The sequence below is a fragment of the Balearica regulorum genome, chromosome 6, assembly GCF_011004875.1.
Source record: "Balearica regulorum gibbericeps isolate bBalReg1 chromosome 6, bBalReg1.pri, whole genome shotgun sequence".
Lineage (NCBI taxonomy): Eukaryota > Metazoa > Chordata > Aves > Gruiformes > Gruidae > Balearica > Balearica regulorum.
Genome location: NC_046189.1, coordinates 37,040,324 through 37,062,489, shown reverse-complemented (window position 1 = coordinate 37,062,489; position 22,166 = coordinate 37,040,324). Strand labels below are relative to the sequence as shown.

The following is a 22,166-nucleotide window of genomic DNA, read 5'->3' as shown; positions in this document are numbered from 1 at the left end:
GAATTTATCTTTCCGGCGCTGCTGCAAGGCAGGGAAGTACTATTACCATCTCAGCCACCTCTGCCTCTGGTTTAGAGATAAGGAAGCGAGGTGCACAAAGAGTAAGTGATTTGCCCAAGGTCAGGCAGCAGGCAGGGAAACTGAGGCACCGCACGTGCCAGAGGCAGCCCAGCGGCCGCGTTCCCAATGGAGCAGCGCTGACGTCTTGGGGCCAGTTACACTGGTAAAGGCAGAAGCGAATGGATACAACAGCTCATTTTGAGCAGCAAAATGTCTTCTACGGAAAATTGTTAGAGTATTTTTTTCAGTTTGTTCAGCCGTGAGTACAAATGTCCTTTGAGACACAGGTATTTGCGGGAGATCAAGTCACCTCAAAGCAATGAAGGTCACTTTTCAGCAACTGAATGTCAGTAAATTGTGGCAACAGCCCTTTGCAGCAGGTGTTAGCAGCACTGGGAATGCTTCCCGTGGCATGAGCGGTGCCGGCACCCCTCCTCCTCCTCCTCCTCCTCGGGCAGGGAGCGACGGTGCCAGCTGCGGGCTCGGTGGGAGCCGGGGAGTGCCCCGGGAAGGATGGGGAGGCTGCGCTGTGTCTCCTTACCAAACCGTTTTCCTTCAAGGCTTCTGCTCTGGATGATGTTTGCTTCGTTCTTCTGTGTTATTACAAGCGTATGCTCACAAACGTGCCTTGGAAACACGTTACTGCACATCAGAGCCCACTCTCTAGGTCGGAAGTTCAGCAGGATACAATGGATTCCCGACATCTGCATTTTACCCAGCACAGAAATCACCACTGTCCCTTAAAGCTGTAAATAAATAAACAGAGCAAATCCCTTAAAAAGTTACACACAACATGGCTTTTAGAGGAAGGAAGGAAGGGGTTAATCTAAAATTCCACATAGAAGCACTCTCATGCTGATACCCTCTTCTTCTCCCCGGCTAGCACGCTGCCGGCACGCCATTCCTCCCCAGGGACACCCAAACGGGAGGGCAGCGTCAGCCCCTCTGCCTCCGCCAGTGCCGCATTTCTGGGGGAAAAAAGAGATTTTGGACAATTTTAATGGTGTCTCTCTGGAATCCTTGTTTTTAAAAGCTTGACAATAACTAGCTCCAAATGGAAATCAGACTGTGTCATGCCATATGCTTTACTTTCTTCAAGTATATTTTTTTTCTGGGCGCGCAGCCTCCACTCCCCCATCCCTGCTTTCTGGCTTGTAGAGCTCCCAGGTAAAATTCAAACTACAGGAGGGCACTGACGCATGACTTAATAAATTTATCCTTTGACTTTCACCGCTTCCCCTGCTGTCACAAACAACTTTTGATTTTTAAGAAGTGAAGCAGCAAACCTGGGTCAATGGGAAGAAATGGTAGGGTTTTGGGGGTTTTTTTCAATGTGATATATAACCAAATGTTCACACGGGGAGGAAGCCTGTCCCCCGAGTGGGACTATTAGAGATATTTCACAATCTCTGGCTGAAGAAATGCAAAGCAACGGCAGCAGTCATGCTCTGCAGAATACGACTGATATCTGAGAGGAAATTATTGTCAGTATTTGGTAATAATTTTCACTCAAATATCTGTATGCTTTGCATATTGGCAAATGATAGGTAACAGTGCAGAATAACGAGTTACCATTGTAATTGGCTATGTATATTTTATTAGGCTCTGATTATTCCTAATCTTCTCACTGAGGTACTTAAATTAAAGACAGCTTTGGATAATCATGTCGCTTTAGTCAGTGGAAAGAGTCTGACAGGTACAGAGGGCAACTCAGATCTGAAATGCCTGAAAATCCATCTGTAAGTTGGGAAAGGTACATCTGGTGCAGCTTCTCCCAGCTGTGACTCAAAATGCCGTAGTTTAAACCATTCAGGACCAACCGCTTCTGCTTTGGGATTTCCTATGTTCAGGGTATTCAGGGGATCTGTTAACAGATAGAAGCCTAAAGGTCAAAAATCCCAGAAAATTTGATCAAATTATGTATGTACTGCACGTGTTTCATAGAATCATAGACTCATAGAACCACAGAACCATAAAATGGTTTGGGTTGGAAGGGACCTCAAAGCCCATCTAGTTCCAACCCCCCTGCCATGGGCAGGGACACCCTCCACTAGCCCAGGTTGCCCAAAGCCCCATCCAACCTGGCCCTGAACACTGCCAGGGAGCCAGGGGCAGCCACAGCTTCTCTGGGCAACCTGTTCCAGTGCCTCATCACTGGAATACATCATATTTCGTATATCCTGCATATGTGTTTCTCTTCAAGAATGAAGGAGAAGCTCATACCCCAAAGACGTGTCCAGTATGTGCTGGATGGGGCAGAAGCTGTCAGGACAATGGCAGCTGAAGCTGTAGCTGTTTTGGAGGAAGGTGCTGGGGCATGATGGTCTGAGCATAGCGGTGCCCTGCTGCAAGGTGGACCTAGCATCTTCTTGTCCCTTGTGCCCTGTCAGCCTTTGCTTTCTTCTGCTGCAGATGAAGCATGGGTGGGAACGGCCAGCTGATATGGCCCAAAGTGTGCTTTATAGAGAAGGGATCTAACCTGCTTACATACTTTCATGTTTTTCATACAAAACAACCAAAACAGAGGGAAATCCTTTAGAATCCAGTTATTGTGTTCTTTGAGAATTTTATCCGTGTAAAGTCACCTCTCTAAACTGAGCAAGACATTTTCATACCCACCTACACAGCTTTTTCACTGACCTTCCAAGTTCACCACACTCAAAGCCTTGGGGGTGATTCTCCACAGAGCCCTACTGCGTTTGCTGTAAACAGTTTCTTTTGTGTGCATCCTCAGATGAATAAATGTGGGACACAAGCTCCAGTGTGGCTGTCGCTGAAGTCTGAATCCCTGCCGGTTCCCGGCGAGAGCAAGAGGCTCACGGCCTGTGCCACCTGGCAGGTCTTCTTTGGGGGCACCAAGGACTGCTGCTTGTTTCGGATACCCGTCGCCGTCAGGAACTGCGGCGAATTCTTTGTTTATCTCCTGCAACCTACTCAAGGATGCATGGGCTACTGCGCGGAAGGTGAGGATCGGTGCAGTATTTACCAGTAAGATTGCATATGCCTCTCTGGCTGTGTATTCAAAGGTCCTGGTATTGCAACGCACATCTCGGTGACCTTGCGAGTCAAGCATCGCTCCCAGTAAGATACAGACCATGTAGAAAATAAATCAGCGGTGGTCCAAGGTGTTCCTGAGCAATAGCTATTATTACCAGTGCAAAATGTAATTTGGTGTGTATTACTGAAGTGTTCTTTGCTTGGTTACAGTTCACATGTAACCTTTCCTACTGTCTTTGGCTCCACTTTGGCTTGAAGTTGCACAGCTAGTGAGCAGAGGCATCTCGATTTTACTGAGGCACTGTATCCAGGATACTGCATCTAAGGTCTGTTCTTATCTTCAGTAATCCAGTATCCCCCCAAAAAAAAGATAATTCTGAAACTCTGGAAGGAAAAAAACCCACAAACTGATAACATCTTTTTCATGACATTTATATAATTACTCTCATCAGAAATAATTTTCAGCCTACTACAAGAGATCTAACCTCTGTTTGGTAGCTAGGAAACAAAGGAATAGCAGAAAGCAATTGCTCACTCCGTTAAACCTTCTGAACTTCGGAGCATGTTCATGTGTGTATAGATTTAGTCAGAAAAGACAGCTCTTTTTCAAAAGGAAAAAATTATCTTTATACTTCCCTTTCAGCATTTTTGGACAGAGACATGACACACTGAGAAACTAGGGTTATCACCTTTCAATCAGGGAAAATTCAAGCTTAAATAAATTTTAAAGAGAGAGATATCTATTTTCTTATCTTTATCAATATTTTAACATTCCCACATGAAGGAGAAGGAAAAAGGGTCAAAGAAAATGAGATTAATTCAGTATTTGAAATAAAAAATATCCATTAAAATAAATGAAACTGCTCTTTAAGTTCCGTGATTTTTTCTCCAAAATTACTTTTTAACTGAATACAGTCATTTTCCAGTTTCAGCTTGGCTTTTTTAAAACTATAAGATTTCCACTACCCTTGTTTGAAGAATTTTTTACCAATACCTTTTGGGTAATTAGTTTTGTCCTTTCTGTTGATCCATACCTGTTTAGTAACGTAAATCTACCTGCATTTTGCATGAAAGAAAGTTTATCCCTTCCCATCTATCCCAAACCAATGACCTTCTGCCTTTTTCTTATCATGGCTGTTGAAGCTTTCACCTTTTTGCTAGCCATTTCCATGAGGTTCAGCTCTCCCAAGTCTTTAACTTCTTGTCTTTAGGATGTTTTTGCATTATCATGTATTGGATGGAAAATACTCAGAGCTAAATGTTTTTTTTATTGGAGGTTGTTAACTCACTGTTTTAAATTCAGCTGTGATCATTGAACCACAGGAGCTTCTGCGCAGCGGGGTCTGGCCGGTACCATCACAGCTTCTTGCCGGGGTCGATCCCCCAGCCCCATCCGCTGGAGGCTTGGGAGCAGGACAAAGTTCAGCACTTCCAAGATGAAAAACAAAATGAATGTAAAGCTTCATAGCTTGGCAGAAAGGACACAGCTGGGAAAAGCAGCGTACATGCTTGCAATTCTGCTCACATCCTCCCATGAGACGATCACCTAACTTTGTCCTTCTGGAATAATTTCCTGCAGAAAGTCATGATGTGAGCCACAATTTCAGGCAGCTTCCCTTAGAAACAACAGAGAAAAGGATATAATCAACTGGCCCTTATTCATATTTTAAGTAACTTGTTTCTTTTTCCTACCTCTTGTTATTTGCCCTGGACAGATGTTAACATATTGGTTCTTCATTCTGCTGTAACAGTCTCATACCTTATTCTCTTGGGCTTCCATAATGTTTTCTACACTCCTCCAAAAAAGTTTCCTAATTTATCCTCTCAAAGCTTCTGAACCAGCTCCATGTTCCGTTTGAGTCCGGGTCTCTAGAGATGAAAGAACATCAGCCTACAGTATTATGCCTCTTTTTGTTTTTACTTTCTAGGCGAGTTTAACAGAAAGAAAAGTTTCAGGTTTCATTACTTGTCGAAGCCTACAGAAAGCAGGCTGTATTTTTAGAGCAGTGGCATTTTTCTGGGCAGAGGGAGACTGTATTGAGCAGGCTCAGCCTAGGTACATCCCAGAAGAGCCTGGAAAAGATCTTCACAGCGCGGCAATATGGGCTGGGTGCTCTCTGAGTCAGTTTACCTCTGCAACAGAATGATTTCTCATATCTCTTCTGTGCTTATTGCAAAACTTGGATCAAAAAGCTTTGCTTCAGGGGAATGCAAAGATGATGGCCTTTGCCAGAGTAATTAATTTGTATTAATCCAAATGCTTAATTTCAAAAACAGTTATCTTACTGCAAAATTAAAAAAAAAAACAAAAACACAAAAATGTTATAATACAATGAGTAGTCAGGACACAATTAGCGATTTTTGTGTTTAATATGAAATACATTTTCTTGCTTACATAATGAATAACCAAATCACAAGAATATAAAATGTAGCCTTTCTCTCACGTTTAGTTATATTGAAATCTTCTTACTGAGTGAACAATTGTAATATTAAAATAGCGTTTTGTGCTACATCCTTCTTTTGTTTTCTTCTTCCAGACAAACTCACAAGCCTGGCTTTGCAACCAGTGATAACTCCCGAGCTTGTGCAAGGTCGTGTCCACCTGAAGTGCAGTTACAGCCACCCCTCCTCGAAGCCGCCGCTGCAGTACATGGTGGTCTGGTCGCGCCTCTCCACCCCTGGCAAGAAAGAGCAGATTCAGCGCGACACCACCCTGCAGTCATTTTCCTACGTAGAGATGAACGGCGTAAACCTCAGATTGGGAGATACGGTAATGCCAACCCGCCTTCGGCAAAAGAAGTCAAACACTCAGGGGGCAATCAAATCCTTTTCTTAAATCTTTATTGTGTTTTTATTAGCGCTGCTTCTCGTTCATTATACTCACGACTACTGCAGAAAAAAAATACTGAAACTGTTTCACAACAAGTTTATTAAATAGCATTTACCAGATTCAGGGTCTGTAAGATTTCTTTGAATTGCAGTGAGTTCACGGAAGCTATCCATTTTACTATTTTCTAAAGACAACTTGAATATTTGCACTTACGTTACAGCTTAAATGCCATGAAGTTGGTATGAGTAGTGCCTCAGCCAATTTTTGTTTAGTGGTTTTTTGGTATCTCGCAGCAATAAGAATTTGCAGTAGAGGCAGATTCAGCTATATGCACTCAGTAATTTTTATACTCATGGACCAGAGACACAATAACATCTTTTCACAGAAAAGAAAGACGGTACATTTTAAAATAGAGGGAGGTTTATTTTATGGTTTTTTCATGGTGTTTTGCCTCTCTGATTCCAAATTCTTGGTTCAATAGCATACTGAAAGATAGAGTTCATTACAAAACAATCTTTAAGAAGTATATTTGATGGCTTACATAGCAACACAGATCTACTTTCAACAACAAAATCAAAACAGAATCCAATACAAGATGTGAAAAAAAATTTACTTGTGTTTGAATTCATGACCTTTCATGGTACAGAAACAAGACTTTTAAAGTTAAATTAGGTTCATAACTTTTATACGCAGAGAGCCATTAGTGATGCTACAACGAACTAAAAGAATAAACAGGGATAATGGCCTTATGTTAAAAGTAGGTTGGAAATAGTCTTGGCATCTTGCAGCTCTTCTCTGAGATATTTAAGATATTTAAGAAATGTGAATAAGCTTTTTCCAGTTCTTGAAAGGATGAGTCATTTATAACAGTAGCACAATCTAGATAGTTTTTTTCTCATTTCTCCTGGTAATTACGCCTCCTGAGTTCAGAATCTGACTGATGCTGCCCTCAGTTATAGTATAACATGAGGCAGACAATTCTGCCAGTCTAAGACAAGTTTGTGTTACAAAGAGATATTTTCATCAAAATAATTTCACTTGCAATCACTTCAAATCCAGTTTTAACAATCCTGAGGGATTCAGAGAAAATATAGTTCTGTTAACTAGTAGCATCACCAAATCTTTATAAGACCATTTTTATTATATTAAGTTTTCAGTAAGCCCTTCTTTGTCCTCTGCTGAAACCCACATGTTTAATTTAGTGGGTTTAGTGAGACTAAAATGTTCCCTTCCTTGCTAGAATTTTTTTTAAATGTCTTCACGGCCTATTTGACTAATTATAATTATCCATAAATCATCACTGGTGAAAACCAAGCAATGAAGCCTCAGCTGTAACTGGGAATTCAGTTTTACATAATAAAGATTTTAAAAAAAATCATTCTGTCGTGTTTGCCGTCCCACTCTGGGTGTCTAATAAGAGTCAGAAGGCAGCAGACTCTCACCTCCAGTGGTGTAAACCTGGAGCAATTTATTGAGCCTTGGTAGGGCAAAGGAAAGGTGGTGCCGTTAAAGGGAGAGTCAGACCCCAAGGACCAATCTCAGCCTCACAGAGGCGGTTCGTAACCTTCCACCCGCCCAGGAAAGATGCAGGTGGGAGGCTTTTTTGTCAGGCAGCTTGAAAGGGAGACCAGATCCCCACTGGTAAAAGCCAAATGAGAGAGCAGACAATGAATTGGGGGCACTTTCCAGTTCTCTTTCCCCTTCTCTATGCACAGCCCACGGGTAGCATCCCCACTGCTGCACAATGACAGGGCACATGGGTGACATTCGAATCAGAATTTGTCCCCCAATATGCAGAATTTTGTAGCGTTTTGAAAATTGCTTCCTTTTTTTTTTTATCTACTCTTTGTTTCCTTGTACATACCCTGAATTTGATCTCAATGCCTTTATAGCCTGAAATCAGCATCTTGTCTATTCTTTTCTTGATAAAAAAAACTACAGCCAAGCAATAATATTTTTTTTTTAATCACCTTTCAAGTGATTGATATCTATGCTATTTTTTATCCATCAGAAAGTCTCCAGGTAATAGGTTAGTCACATAATAGAATATCTATTGATATATTTTAAATCACAGTCAAACCTTACAGAAGCGTTGAGATTTACCGGCCAACATTTCTGAACTTGTATTGACTAAACAGCCAGTTATTTTTTAATAGCCATCATATGTGCTTTTCTCTCCCGTCTTTGGGCTCCAATTTTGTTATTTCAGACAGTAATGTTGGCAACATAATGTTTGCGAAACTACTGCAGCCTTAAATAAATCTATAACATGCCTCTATTTCTATATAAATGCTGAAAGAAGCCTACTGCATCTGATATGAAAATCCTGGCATTCCTAAGCCTTATTTATGTGCTAGTGACAGAGGTCATTTCATTCCTCGAGGCACAGCCATCTATAAATTATAGTGGCACACTGTGAGTAATGAGTTATGCTAAGAAAGAAAGGTGTTTAGAAGAAAACTGTGCAGATTTTGCGCAGCACAGCAATCCAAGAGTTCATATGGCGAGGAGCAATTGTCACTGTACATAAACTATGATGCACATTGTAAAATAAAAATGTTTAAGTAAAACTGGCCTTTCCGAGCTCCGTGCTAGAAGTGACCATTTCACATGGCGCTCTGCAACAGCAGAAGAATATGCCCCAGCCAAATAGACTGTAAATTAGTGCCTCAGTATATAAAATAACTAATTTTCACTTACAAGAGGAGAGGAGTGAAATTTCCTCCTTCTTAAATAGTAATCCCATCCCAACCACTGGACTTGACAAAATCAACAACAGAAATAGGAAGACCTGCCTATTTGTAGGTCGCACCCAAGTTTACAATTTCTCTCTCAACCTTCAGGTAGAAAATGAGGAGCATCCCTGCAGAAACTGAGCTCTGGGTAGACTCGAACAGAGATTTTAAAGCAGAAAGGGTCAGAGAGAAACTCTGCAGATGATAAGATACCTTGCTACTACCCTGGGAAAATGTCTTTCCTTAGAAGATGAATGAACTGCAGTCAACCTCCACGTACTGTTCGGCCATTTGGCAGCTGGGAAGAGCTGCCTTCTTTGTACGTAGCAAATAGCGGCGTGGCTAGGGCTGGGCTTCCCGCAGCGTCAGGTCACGCTGCTGCACCGGCGCCCTCCCTTCTGCAGCTAACAGCCCATCTCAGGGAGTGATTTGTGTTCAAAAGCTTTAAGGTCTAGTTTATTAATTAACTTGAAGTCAGGTTCTCCCTGATTTCCCCTTCATGCTTACCTTTCCGGAAAGCCTTTCCAGAGACTTTGTTCCTACCCATCTCTGCAAATACCTACAGCCAGATTGTTTCTTCCAGCTAATTAGAACTACGTTGTTTTTCCCCCCCAGCTTCCCTAGAAATGCCATCCTTCAGCTCTGCTCATCCTTTGCTCTTTTCATCAAGGCTGTAAACCACAGCTCCCTCCCACACTCCCCGGCTCCCAGCAGAGCGGCTCCTCGAGGCTCCTCTCACGCCAGCCCATTAGCGTTTGACACAGCAGACAACAGCATCTCGGAGGCCTTTGTAGCCGTTGCGAGACCCCCTTTCCCCTGGCACGATCGATTCCCTGCCCAACCCTTCACCTGCAAGCCATGAGCGTGGCTGAGAGACTCTTACCCTTGCAGCCCCAGCCTGCCTTTTGACATGGGTGATGCGGGAGGGTGGATCGAGTCCTGGAGTTAATAGAGTTAATCACCCACAGCGTAGGCACCTGCACCTTACGAGCAGCACGCAGACTTGCCTGCCCGGTGAATGGGGAGAAGTGGGTATCCCTTGATGGTACCTTATGTTGAGAAGGGAGCTTCCTATGAGCAGCCAACGTAAATTACTGACCAGAGCAGCATCTCTGAATTCCCCCATGTCTCAGGAGACTGGATGTCCAGGTCGGGAAGGTGCCTCCATCTTCTTTTTAAACCAGACCTTCAACTTCTCCTCAGATGTACCTGGCTGTATGTAGTCTTTGAAAGATCACTACCAGTAAAAGTAAGTATTTGAACTGTAAATCATCGCTGTTGTCACTGTGGGGCCTCTGGCACTACAATACAGCTCAAGTGCTTGCTGGAGAGATGGGAAATGGGTAAGCTGGTCCTTCCAGCTGTGAGCTACATGCATGTCCTGCCCTTCCCACCCCCAGGACGCAGGCTGCACTAGGAAAGGGAGCAGGGACAGCAGCCAGGAACCAGCACGTGCATTTGCTTATTTTCTCTGGTGACTGTCTAGGTAAAACATGGGAGCAGTCTTGATGGACAGACCCAAACCCAGTACTCCCATCTGCTAGCTCTCCCTATTTTGCAGACAAGTGCCGTTGCCCCTGGGATGCTGTTGAGATAGGTGGTGGCACAATTTCTGCCAGTGCCTTAGGAAGTGTGCGGCTGAGTTTGGCCTTTCTGAGAGCTCCTGAAATTATCTGTCAAACCTAGGAGCCTTCACAGGTACCTGACAGATGATCAGGGATGGGTTTTGATCACAAATATCTCCTGTTTTGCCTTCGGGAACCCAAACCCTTATCTGAGCACGGCTGGGAGAGGCTGATGAAACTGGAGGCATGGCCGTGCTGGAGGTGCCAGCAAGCATCCCCTTCCGCGCCCCCGCCTCTGCGCACGCCGCCTTTGAAGATGGCAACAAACGTGAATATGACTTACTTTCAGCTTTTCTGTCTCTGCCCTTGGCCCCACATCTTTCACTACATGCTCAAGCTGCCGCAGATGATCCCTGCGCTACATTCAGAAGTAATTAGGGGCAAGGAAAAGGGTGAAACTTGAGGCGGGTTTATGTTCAAAATGAGTATAAACAACTGATTGGAGTGAGCTTTGGATTCTGAGAGCTCTGAAAAAATCCACATTTTGATGTGCAAGTTGTTAGAAGAAAATTTGCTGGAGATGGTGACAGGTCCTAGGATTAAAATACTCTACCAAATTGTTTCCCAGAGCTACCTGACCCCCAACAAATTAATGACTGAATTCTGCTTTTAGCTAAATATGCTGCTCGCAGGGTTCACAGCAAAGTGGGAAGGAATATGATTGAGTCCACTTAAGGGTGGAAATCTGCTCCAACACACAGGAAAGGAAAAACTTCTTAGCTACCAGGGCTTTTTTCAAACAGAGTTTTGTGCCTAAGAGTATTTTTCCATCCTATGGGAAGATCTGCCGGCACATGAGGGGAAAAGGAGCACCCCACACCCAGAAGCAATCCAGTCATCCTGTCCAAGGGCACCCTTACATTTCTGTCCCTTTAAAAGGGATGATGAAAAAATATAATTTGATTATTTTTTTTTTAACAGATCCAATGAGTTTGTGGAAAAATACTGCCTAACCTGTCACAGCTATCAGCACACTGTTGTCAGTGATGCTTTTATCTCTTTGCTTTTAAAAGGCTGCATCCTGAGATGGGGGAGGGGAAGAAGAGAAAGAAAAAGTTGATTACTGAACTGAAGAAAAAGAGCTAGTATTTAGCTGAAGGCAAAAAAAACCTTCTCGGAGTGACTATCATAATAATTATGTGACAAACTGTCAACCTGTAGCTCAGTAGCCAATGAACATATCTGCTGATTGTGAAGTGAAGTGTGCACCTAACAAGGTAAAGGCTCTACAAGGGGAGGAATGATATAAAAGACAGAAATAAAATGTAATTCATGACGGCTGTCCATACATTTCGAATTTGCGAAGTTTGTGCTAATCTCCAGAAGTGCTGAAGATAAAACTGGAATGGACTGATAGTCTAAGAATATCTCAGTGTATCATTATGGAGTACTTTTTTATTTTAGTGTTCAGTGCTTTATCAATAAAATATAACTCTAAAATATATATGTGAGAAAATACAATGCTTGCGGGGAATGAGGCTGGGTTCTGACATTTCCCAGGATGTCACTTTGGGGAAGATCACCGGGAGATGCCTCCGTCGGCACCAGGCAGCCTGGTGCGCGGCCCTGCTGCCTCTCATTACAGCTCCCTTCTTGGCAGGGACACTCCACGTGGCGCGCTCAGAGGGATGTCTCCCTGTGAATACTTTTGGTAAAAAGCATCAAAGCCAAAAGTGCAAACGCCCCAGCAAGTGTAAATATAGTATCTGCAATGCAGGTGCAGTGGATTTGCTCAATGAGCTCTGCAAGGAGATTGTTTTGGTTGTTTGTCTTGGGTTTGGGTTTGGTTTTTTTTCACTAGGGGGAATACACATTATCTGAACTCTTTCTCTGTTGTCACCGCCTTGTCAGATCCCGATTTTGCAGACTCTCCCTGTGGCAGCTGTAGGAGAAGCAGCAGGAGGAAGATCAACACTCGCCTTCTGCGTTTGCAGCAGCAGAACTTTTTTGAAAACTTTGTAAGCTGAACACAAGCCTTTAGGGAATGCTTGGAGATAATAAATATCTAATGATAACAGGGACTTATTACCTGAGGAGACAAGGACTTGTTCTCCTTTGGAGGCAAACTGGCAGCTACAAAGTATCTGAGAAATTTTAACTGCAAAGTATCTCTGTGAGGCCCTTCTGTCCCCCAGTACACCCAGCAGGACCTCAAGGCTTCCATCTGGTTGACATAACAAATAACACCATTTTCACTGGGCCAAACTGGCTGGAGCTGGCAGCAAAAGTGAGAAACTTTGTGACGGTAAAAAACCACTCAAAAGGGACATAAAGTTGGATCTGAGCTGGATTGGAAATGATCCAGCTGAAGAGCACAGAGAACACGTGATATTTCCCATAGCCGTAGAAACGACGCCGTATTGCTGGTGGGGCATTTTTGTTGTGCGCAAATGAATTAAGAAAGAGGATTCTTCCGTTTGGAGGAATATCATGACTTGATGATAATGAAGAGGGATTTTTAGGGTGGTAAAATAAATATTCCAGAGCGCTATGCAACTCATGCCCATATGACCATTTGAACCTGGGAATATCTTGGGTTTGAGCCTGTTTCATCGCTACTGGTCATGAGGGTCGTGCCTGAATCAGCAGGTGAGAGGTACCGAGAGCAGCACAGCCATGAGTGATGCTAGAAAATCCATCCAAAGGAGTTTATCACAAAGGAAAATAAATTAGATCCGTCCAATTCCTCCTCATGGGTTACTCGAGGCTTAAAAAAGGCAGTAGCTATAAATATGCCATCTGACTATTTGGAATTGATTTAGTATGTCACAATCTGTTACTCCATTTCCGAGAAGAGGCAAAAAAAAAAAAAAAAAAAATCAGAGGTACAGTTTCAGAGCCTATTGTCGTTTGCTTTAAGGAAAATTTCTGTAGTTTAATCTTATGATCCTAGAAATGATGTTAGCAGTTTGGGTTTTCTGAAACCAATGAAACATTAAGATGGCAGATGGTGTGCGGGCTCAGCAGAGATAAAGGTTGCGTGACTATGCTAGGAATAAAACATAAGTGGTCTGGTACATTGTATTTGGTGGGGTTTTTGTTTGGGGGGGAGTTTTTTTGGTTTCCCTGATATAAACCCTGTAGGTATATCTGCATCATCTTTTATAATGCAATAAGAAAAAAAAAAAAGGAGCTTCTAGTATTGCTGACACAGTTTCTGAGACTGGATGACAGTCAAACTAATTTAAATGAAGAAAATAAAAATGCACACAAGCATGGCACAGATAGAGGATATTTGATGCAGTGGACAGACTGAAGTCTGGGATCCCAAGGGCTAATGTCCTGATCCTGACAGTAACATCTATGAATAAAGTAATTTTCCCTAATTAAAATGAGTTAATATCACTAACGAAGATGCTTGAAAAACTGCAGAAGAACACACACTGTAAGCATTCATTGTTATTAATTGTTGAGACAGGCACCACGTTTCTTTGCTTATTAAATGCATCAAAAATTCTTCCAAATCTCAAGATTTATGCTTAAACATTTTTAAAGCCTAAACCCCAAAAACATGATTCAACAGTAGAAAAAAATCTTCACAACTCCGATCCACAGGAAGCTGCGTAATTGTATGAATTTTCTTCAAGAAAAGCTATAGCATATGCTGTTTATTTATTACAGGTCTTTTGTACTGTCACCGCTTTTACGAGGGATGCTCCTGAGCAGCAGTCACTGCCGGAAGAGAGCAAAGGTTTCTATGCCGGGATTAAGGTAATGCCGATGGCCCTGGTTTACTGACTTGGCATATCCCTGGAGAATATTTATCCATTATTTGACATGCTCTGAAAAACAAGACAGAGAAACATAAGCCTTGATCATCATAACCAGTGCTGCTTTTATGTTCACTTTGAGAAAATGTCTTAATAAATTCTATGGCTTTCAGTCTGTTTGTAAAACGCCCTAAAGTACCCATCAGCACCGTGTGCAGGTGGTGACGCTAATGCACCATAAAGAATGTGCAAAACTACATCTTCTAGTAAATATACCCCAAAGTACTCTGGTGGTTATGTATAATGGGAAGACAAGGATGCAGAATTTTGTCGTGCCTAAACCAGAAGAAAGTGGAAAGAAAAACTAATTTTTATCCATCATCTTATGGTCAGGCACTACAGAAAGCAAATTGCTGAAGATAAATTCACACTGAGTGCAAAAACCAGGTCTGATCATACTCAAGGATTAGACTGACTCTGGCAGTCCAGGAGAATTCGAGCTCTCCTGAGTATCTAAGTTTCGTACCTCCATGAACGGTGTTTGAAAAATCTGGCAACCCATTCTGTGTGATGTTTGAAGAACAATGTAAATTTTTTTGGAAATGTCAGAATTTCCCTGGGAATGGAAATTCCCATTTCTGACTAGTCCCAGGAGAAGAGACAGGCAGAAATGTCACAACCCAAGCTCTCTCCCCAGCCCACGAGCCACCGAAGCTGTAATATATTTTGTACAGAGAAATCCTTCTTCCTGCCATAGCAGGGAAGACGAATCGGGCAAAAATTGCATTTACTTCGCACCTGGGGCAGAGTACAAACAGAATCCATGACCATGAGGTCATGCAGTACTTTAGACAGTGAATATTGCTGATATTTCTCCTGGTGCACTGGAAAAGGAGCTCCTTTTAACCAGGGATATTGAAAATGAAGAAATTCTATGGTATCATGCTATTTTCAGGCTTAATAAAAACCTGTTTTGAGATTAGATGAGAAGTAACTAGACACTATATATAACAACTGCAAACATTTTCTTAATTGCCAAGAATTTTAAAGTATTTTAACAAAAATTTTACCTTATAAAGTTGAAGATAATTATTATGAAGATTATTGTTATTATTATGAGGATTATGAAGATTATTATTATTTCACAAGCAATTATATCTTTTCATAATTGATTAAAACCACTCAAAAATTCATAAATATCAGTATTGCCTAATTAATCTGTCAAAATGATCTAAAAATTATTTTCTTATTTCCAGTTTTTACCAGAATCGTTACAAATTGCAGAGGACGGCACAGAGCATGTTTTGACTGTTCTGAGCACTGTACCCATTGCCTGTCCTGGGCACGATGATTCCTGTAAAATTACTTTACAGCTAAGTACTGAGGATTTGGGTAAGAGTTTTATCTATCGGCATCAAATCAATGTGATTTCTTTTTCCTGCATTTATGTCACAACAAATTCCAATAGAAATTATAACACTTAAATAACAACAAAGGGCAGAAGCCATAAAATCAACAAACTAGGCCATATATTTGTTTGCAAAATAAAATAGATGATAATATCACTCAGGTTTTTGAGAAAAAAAAAAAAATCCAACTAGCAATAACCTGAATGGTAGTCCATTGAGATTTATGGATGAAATGAGTAGAAGAATTTATTTTAAATTCCAGGAGTATAAAATTCTATTTTAAGTTTCTGAAGCAGCAGTGGCCTTAGCTAGAATAATTTCATTAATTATCAATAAGAAGCTCACCTGCAGATTTATTATTCAGTAAATGTGTACTGAAGCCTTTTTTCTTTCTTCTGCTGGCTTACGATTTTTGTCTAACCTAATATGGAAGAAAAAAACCCAATCTTATGCTTATATATTATTCTCTTTCTAAAGGTATTTTTTTACTTGAAAACATTGACAATGACACTTAAAAAATTCTTGCCCTTTTGATCAGTAAATGCTTTCCTCAGGTTAATCTGGTGGAATATCACACCAAACCAAGGGAGGCATATGTATATTTACTTTCCATTTGCACTAAACAAAACACTCTATCCTTTTTCTAACAAGGCATTTATTTCTCTTCCCTAAGTGTCTTAGTGAAAAAAAAAAATGTTTAGAGATAACTCTACCTGCAAAAAGCCAGCACAAACAAAAGCATTGGCAAAACCCAGATAGTTCCTGATATTTTTCCCTTTCTAAATCCCTCTCCTTTCTCTCCCCATCATCAGCTATGTGCTTAGATAGAAGAAAAAAATAATTCAATTGGTATCATAACACAATGATCTTAAACTGAACGGCACCTTATGGTTCCAGCAGCTGTGTTGGCTCTTGTACATGGAGTACTTTGCATTTCTCCATGGCTTAGTGCTGCTCTGTTCTACATATTGCTCTTGGCTTAGAGTCTCTGCCGGTCCATCAGGCAAACATCCGCTGAACTCATCAGAACAGATTTTGTTAGATATTGAGGTAGCTAAGAACACAGGCTGGTGTGTGATTGGACGTCCCCACAGACTCCAAACAACTTAGATACCTACCGTTTATGGGGATCATATGAGAATTAGTCACATAAACTATCAAGGTTATTTTTTTAACTCACATTTTCTTAGGCATCAATAAAGCACTTCAAAATCTCACAATGAATGCATGGCCCAGGAGCTCTCAAATGGGGGAGGCTGAGTTCAATAGATCGGACTGAGGCTGACCTCTTGCCAGGGTCTTCTCCAGTCCCACAACGCGCTTTTGACTGAAAAAAAGAGGCGAAGCAAGACTTGCAGAAGCAGCTTTATTTTGAAGATGTTAATAGGCTTCATGTGGTGGTGCCAGGAGGTCCCAGGACAAAGGCACAACTCAACCAATTAACTAATCTTTGAGGGAATTTGTCACTAAAGTGGAAAACTTCTATTAGTTTTAATCAACTCATTTCTGCAGCTTCAGCTAATAACGAGCTCTAGCACTTGATTGCTCCATCCCGAGGCTATTTCCTTGGATGACACTTGGGCCATTTATGATCAATTGAGATATCTATATGTACTTAACGTTGAGTATCTGCTGCTGGGTGTTTGCATAACTGCATATCTGTTTTGTGCCTTTGTTGTCTGTAGGGTCCGTTAGTTTATCTGAAGGAACACTGTGGGCTTCTGAAAAAAGTAATGTCAGCCACCACGCTATAAATTGAAAATAAAAACAACTTTAGCTGAGATTCATTTATACCAAATAAATTAACTGACAAGCTCCTTGTCTGACTGAATCCATATAACAACACTGTTGTGCTAATTATGTAGGGAATAAGTGATAAGAAAGCTAATTACAAGCACAGAAATATCTCTCTAAGTTCAGACAATATCATCGTGAATGCCACGGCACAGCAGAGCCACTGGAGTTCAGCTTCTGTTAAGTTTATCATTACTATTTTGACAAGATTATTTTCTTTGATTTTAAACTTTTGTTCTGGGTTGTGAGCACAGCTCATGGGGTTGTAATGGCAATAACTATTCCTCATGGAAATCTCCAATTTAATTGAATCAAGAACCTTGAAAATGAGCCAAGACTTCTATAAGATGCGAGGCAGCCTTTAAGGGTTTGATATGAAGGATAATATGCTATTAATGTTTTGGGGGGTTTAGTTCAGTTCTTATAGAACTCTACAGGGTTAATTTAAATTATATTTTATGAGTATTTTCCATAAGGAATAAAACATTGATTATTTGATCATGCTAGAAATACCATCTTAAAATACTTGAATGCCATCTCCTATGAATTATTAAGCAATTCTATAAATGGGAAAAATTATAAGAAAATAAGTGATTTTCATATCGGATTCATTCCATTGCCACCGTTTCTAGACTTTGCTCTTATCAGCTGATAATTAATGGTCTGGGACAGAAAACTAAATACTTGGCACAAACGCTGGCAGTCCTGAAATCAGCAGTGAGATTCTGACTGGCTTCAGGAGGGCCACGATTTTATTTTTCACCAACCAAAGGATTCATGATGGGTTGGGTGACTTCTTGAGGAGCACTATGTAAAATGCAGACCAGATGGCTCAGAACCAAATGCTATGATAATTCAGTGTTTGTAAATAAAAACACATCTATGGAAATTAAAATCCACGTTTGTCCTTTATCTGAGACCTCAGCATGAAGGGTCAGGACCCAAGAGAGGTGGACACTACCAGTCTTGCTGCTGGAAGAGGTCCCTTTAGGAAAGATATGATATGCAGAGACAGAACTGCAAGAATGACTTGGGTTGCTGTTGCCATATTTATTTTGTCACCACCCATCGCTTCCCTGCCCATCACAGGTACTTACATAGCCAGTACCACTATAGTTTATTGCTTTTCCACATTCTTTTAGTGAATTTATCCTCACAAGGCCTCTGTGAACGACAGACATAAAACCGCCATCATTTTACAGATTAGAAAGTAAAGTACTATAATCTAGCTAAACCAAAAATACAAATTCAGATCTGCTGCATTTGCCTTCCTGTCGTGGATCCAAAGTTCACTAAAACCTGACTTGAGAACCCGTCCTTTCCAGATCAAAAATTCTGTTTATTTTAAATTAACTCCCAGCAGATACCTCTTTATAATAAAGCTAGTGAAAGATAAATGTTCTCCAGAAACACAGACTCATCTCTTTCTTTGTCATGAGAACTACTTGTCTTCATTCCCTGGGCATGGACCCATAAAGATAAGACTGTCATTCCAGAAATATTAGCACCTGTGGAAAGAAAAGCACCACTGAGTTTTAGTAAACTGTCTACTGCGGGGGGGGAAGAAAAAAAAGAAAAAAGCAAAGTAAAATGGTAAAATGTGCAGAGGGATGCCAGATTGAGTCAGTCACAACTGTCTTCATGCAAACCCCATCTGGTTTCAAGGCATGTGTGTCCTGGAATGTGAAACATTTGGGTTGGACGGTAAACAGGGTACAGGCAACTGTTTGGATAACTCTTGTCAAACTCAGTCTTCATGTTCGTTTTAGATAGCCAATTACTGGGGCCCCCAAACATCGCCCTTTCGGCGTGCCAGGTGGATCTGCTGCGGGCGCCCTGCTCGGGAAGCGGCTGTGCAGCAGCCGCGCTGACAGTGACAGCCGTGACAGACTTTGCGCAGGATGGGAACCGCGTCAGCCGCATCAGAGCGGAGCCAGTCGGACAGAGGGATTTGCTTTGGAGGGCTTACACACCCAAGGATGTGAAGGTCGGGTTCTAAAATAATTTGGAAAATGTGACAAATTTACATGGGAGGTTTAGTATTGAAGAAAATGAGATGATGACAAACCTTAACCATATAAACATTTGGGGATTGCTGTCAGCAGAGTAAACCAAACCAGCCTCTTTATACACCAAGAAAATGAACATGTAAAGGCTTGTGCTTTAATGGATTCAGGTTTGATTATTCGTTAGCACGTCAGTAAGGCCAACAGCTGGATTATAGATGTAACCAGGCGTGCTTGTGTGCACTGGAGGAGGAGAGAGGGAGAACCCGGGCTAGGGAATCGGCACCTTTTCGAGAAGGAAGGTGAGGGAAAACTGAGGGTTTGGAGAACAGTTTCTGAAAAAGCAGAGGAAAAGCAGTGCCTCGGTCATGAGAAAGGAGGACCAGGACTCCGCAGTGCCGTGTTCAATTTGTGACTGTGCCAGGAATCACCAGGACACCTCCGACGACACACCAGCTGCTCCGTCCCCTCATTTATCCCTGTACAAAATGTCCAAAATAAAACCAATAAGAATCAATCAGAGAGGCAAGCCATGCTTTCCCTGCCTAGAAAGCAGCGTGGCGAGCAGGGACTGGCCCGTCGTCTGTGAAGTTGTTTCAGGGCCTCGGCTGGGAGGTTTGAGAGCCATAATCCAACCGCCTGAGAGAATAAACCAGAACACGGGTTTGACTCAGCTAAAGCTCTTGGAGCAGTGGCATATCCAAGCTGGTGTATTTTCAGTAACCAAAAACAAACCTCCAATGAAATCTATAATTTCACTGCTCTGATTTTTGTGGACTTGCTCATGAGAGAATGAGATTAAACTGGACCAGAAGAATTTTTGTCTTCAAAGGTAAAATGCCTAGCATAGGACTATATCCTTTCCTCTCCAGCACAGGCTTCTTTTAAACTTTTTAATATTCATAAATCAGAAATTGCAGCTAATTCAGTGTAGTGCACACACGTACCTGTATTTTTTCTTGAAGTTAAAAATTCTTCCATTGAAATTTGAAAATGTAGCAAGTGTGAAATGGAATTAATCCATTTTAATAATAAATTCCGTCTATCTCAGTTAAAACTTGATCTATGGAAACATAACAGACATTACCTTCCCTGCCCCCTCCATTTCCCCATTGCTGCTTTGCAGTTAATTAGAGGTGTTAATGTAACACAGTTCCAGTTACATATCAAGGAAAAATCCATGTATTAAAATCCACATAGTCTTTAGTCCTTCGGACTTGTTCAAATATTTTTGATTTATCTGAAAATGGAATGGAAATGGTGGGCAGAGCATCCTGACACATTCAGACACCTGACAAAGTGTATTTTTTCAGCAAATTAGGACTGCCTACAGCTAGGACTTGCATCCTCTGCTGGTATCATGCAAGAAGAGAGCAGAGCAGAAAGGGCCGGGTGGATTTGTTTGTGCATAGGTTTTACATAGGAAGGTTGTGACCGTGGAGAAAATAGGAAAAGTCTGAGACATTTCTTTATATCACACTGCAGATAGAAATGATACAAATGACCTCAGACAAAAATACTGCTCAAAGAGGTGTTCAGGTTTTTGTTCCTCAAGACCATCACTCTAACAGTTTGGGATGCCAGTGGTGGGTGCCTAAGCGGTGTCTCTGGTCAATGGCTAAGGGGCATTTTGAAACACAGGTGCTGTACTGTCGCAGGTGAGGGATTTTGCCAGGGAGTGTGGTTCTATCTTCACCCTCTTATTCATTTATTTAATTTCATCAACATTCCTAAAAGCTAAATTCTACTTTGTCACTGAAAGACCACACACGGATATAGTGGCCATTCTTCTTCCCCACTCCATGGATCATGGCAGAACTAACTGAATTGCACCTCTGGTTTTCTCATGGGCAAATAGCGAGCAAAGACTCAACAGCCCTGGCCAAGAGATCAGCCTGGCAGGCTGGATATGGGAAAAGCATAACGCTTCATCACTGCCACCAGTATGACTGGGAGCTCTTCATATTGCAAACCACTACAGAACCCAGTCTTGCATGATAGCAGAGTATTCAGCCATGAAGAAACCACCATCTTGAGCAGATGTGGCAATGCAGGACCAGCACTGCCTGAGATTCAGGTATTGCAGCTTCGAGGGGAGTTGCCCTACTTCTGGTTTTTGCAGGCATATCTGCTCCTTGCAGGGCTCCAGAACTCTCAGACCTCGTCTGTAACCCAGCTTGCCCAAGTAACCAAGAGCTGATGCAACTGAAGATCTCTGTTTCTGTAGTAGATCCTTCCTCTTTTATTCACACACCAAAAGCAGACAGCTCCAGCAGCCTGATTTGGGCCCGTGTCACCAGTACCCGATCAATAACCTGCACATCAAATACATAAATCAGCCATTCACATGCTGTATCAGGGAATTTAAGGTCAAATTGGGGGACAGGCAGTGACTACTACTAAAATATGCTAATGCTACTTAATTATAGCATACCTTACACCACACTTCAGGCATTAAAATTAGTACAATTTAATGAGCACTCTGCTCTCTTGGTAATTTCTGTGAATGATCTACTTCTTAGCAAAAAAGTTTAATAAAAAAAAAGCTTTGCTTTTTACCAGATAAAGAAAGACAGTGCATTACATCAGGTGGAATAGGAGCACTTTGAACTCCCCTATTGCATGTGATTAAACTCCGTTGTTTGAAAGCGAAGCCTGTTTTGTACCCACTCGCAATCATGTTTTAGAAGTCAGATTTTAGTTTGTACTTGACACATGAATCCTGCCCCTAATGTTTTGCGAGGAACAGTAATGAAGAAAAACTGCTGTGTAGACTGTATTCATTACACATTTCATTTTAACTAGGTCACAGTTCGAGACCTCCCAACAGGGAACTGCTACTCTTTCACTGATCCACACATTATCACATTTGATGGATGGTGAGTATTCTATTTTGAAATAATCTGGCTCAATTACTGCAGTTTTCAGTTTCTGGATGTAGCATGCATTTGGTTTTACATTAGTATATCAAAGGAGTGTTGTACAAGTTTTCTTATAGTG

At 41.6% G+C, this 22,166-nt stretch overlaps 1 protein-coding gene across 4 annotated transcripts in view; it reads left to right on the top strand.

Annotated features, from left to right (window-relative positions):
- LOC104639011 (von Willebrand factor D and EGF domain-containing protein) overlaps window positions 1-22,166 on the top strand; it is a 186,380-nt gene that overhangs the window by 47,005 nt on the left and 117,209 nt on the right. For all 4 annotated transcript variants that reach the window (XR_012836185.1, XM_075757244.1, XM_075757245.1 and 1 more), the window contains exons 3-8: window positions 2,795-3,023; window positions 5,595-5,827; window positions 13,869-13,958; window positions 15,214-15,349; window positions 18,930-19,147; window positions 21,972-22,045. Coding sequence is in view for 3 of the 4 variants with exons in the window: in XM_075757244.1 (XP_075613359.1) it covers window positions 2,795-3,023; window positions 5,595-5,827; window positions 13,869-13,958; window positions 15,214-15,349; window positions 18,930-19,147; window positions 21,972-22,045 (980 nt within the window). In the remaining variant the exon portion in view is untranslated. The remainder of the gene's footprint in view (window positions 1-2,794; window positions 3,024-5,594; window positions 5,828-13,868; window positions 13,959-15,213; window positions 15,350-18,929; window positions 19,148-21,971; window positions 22,046-22,166) is intronic.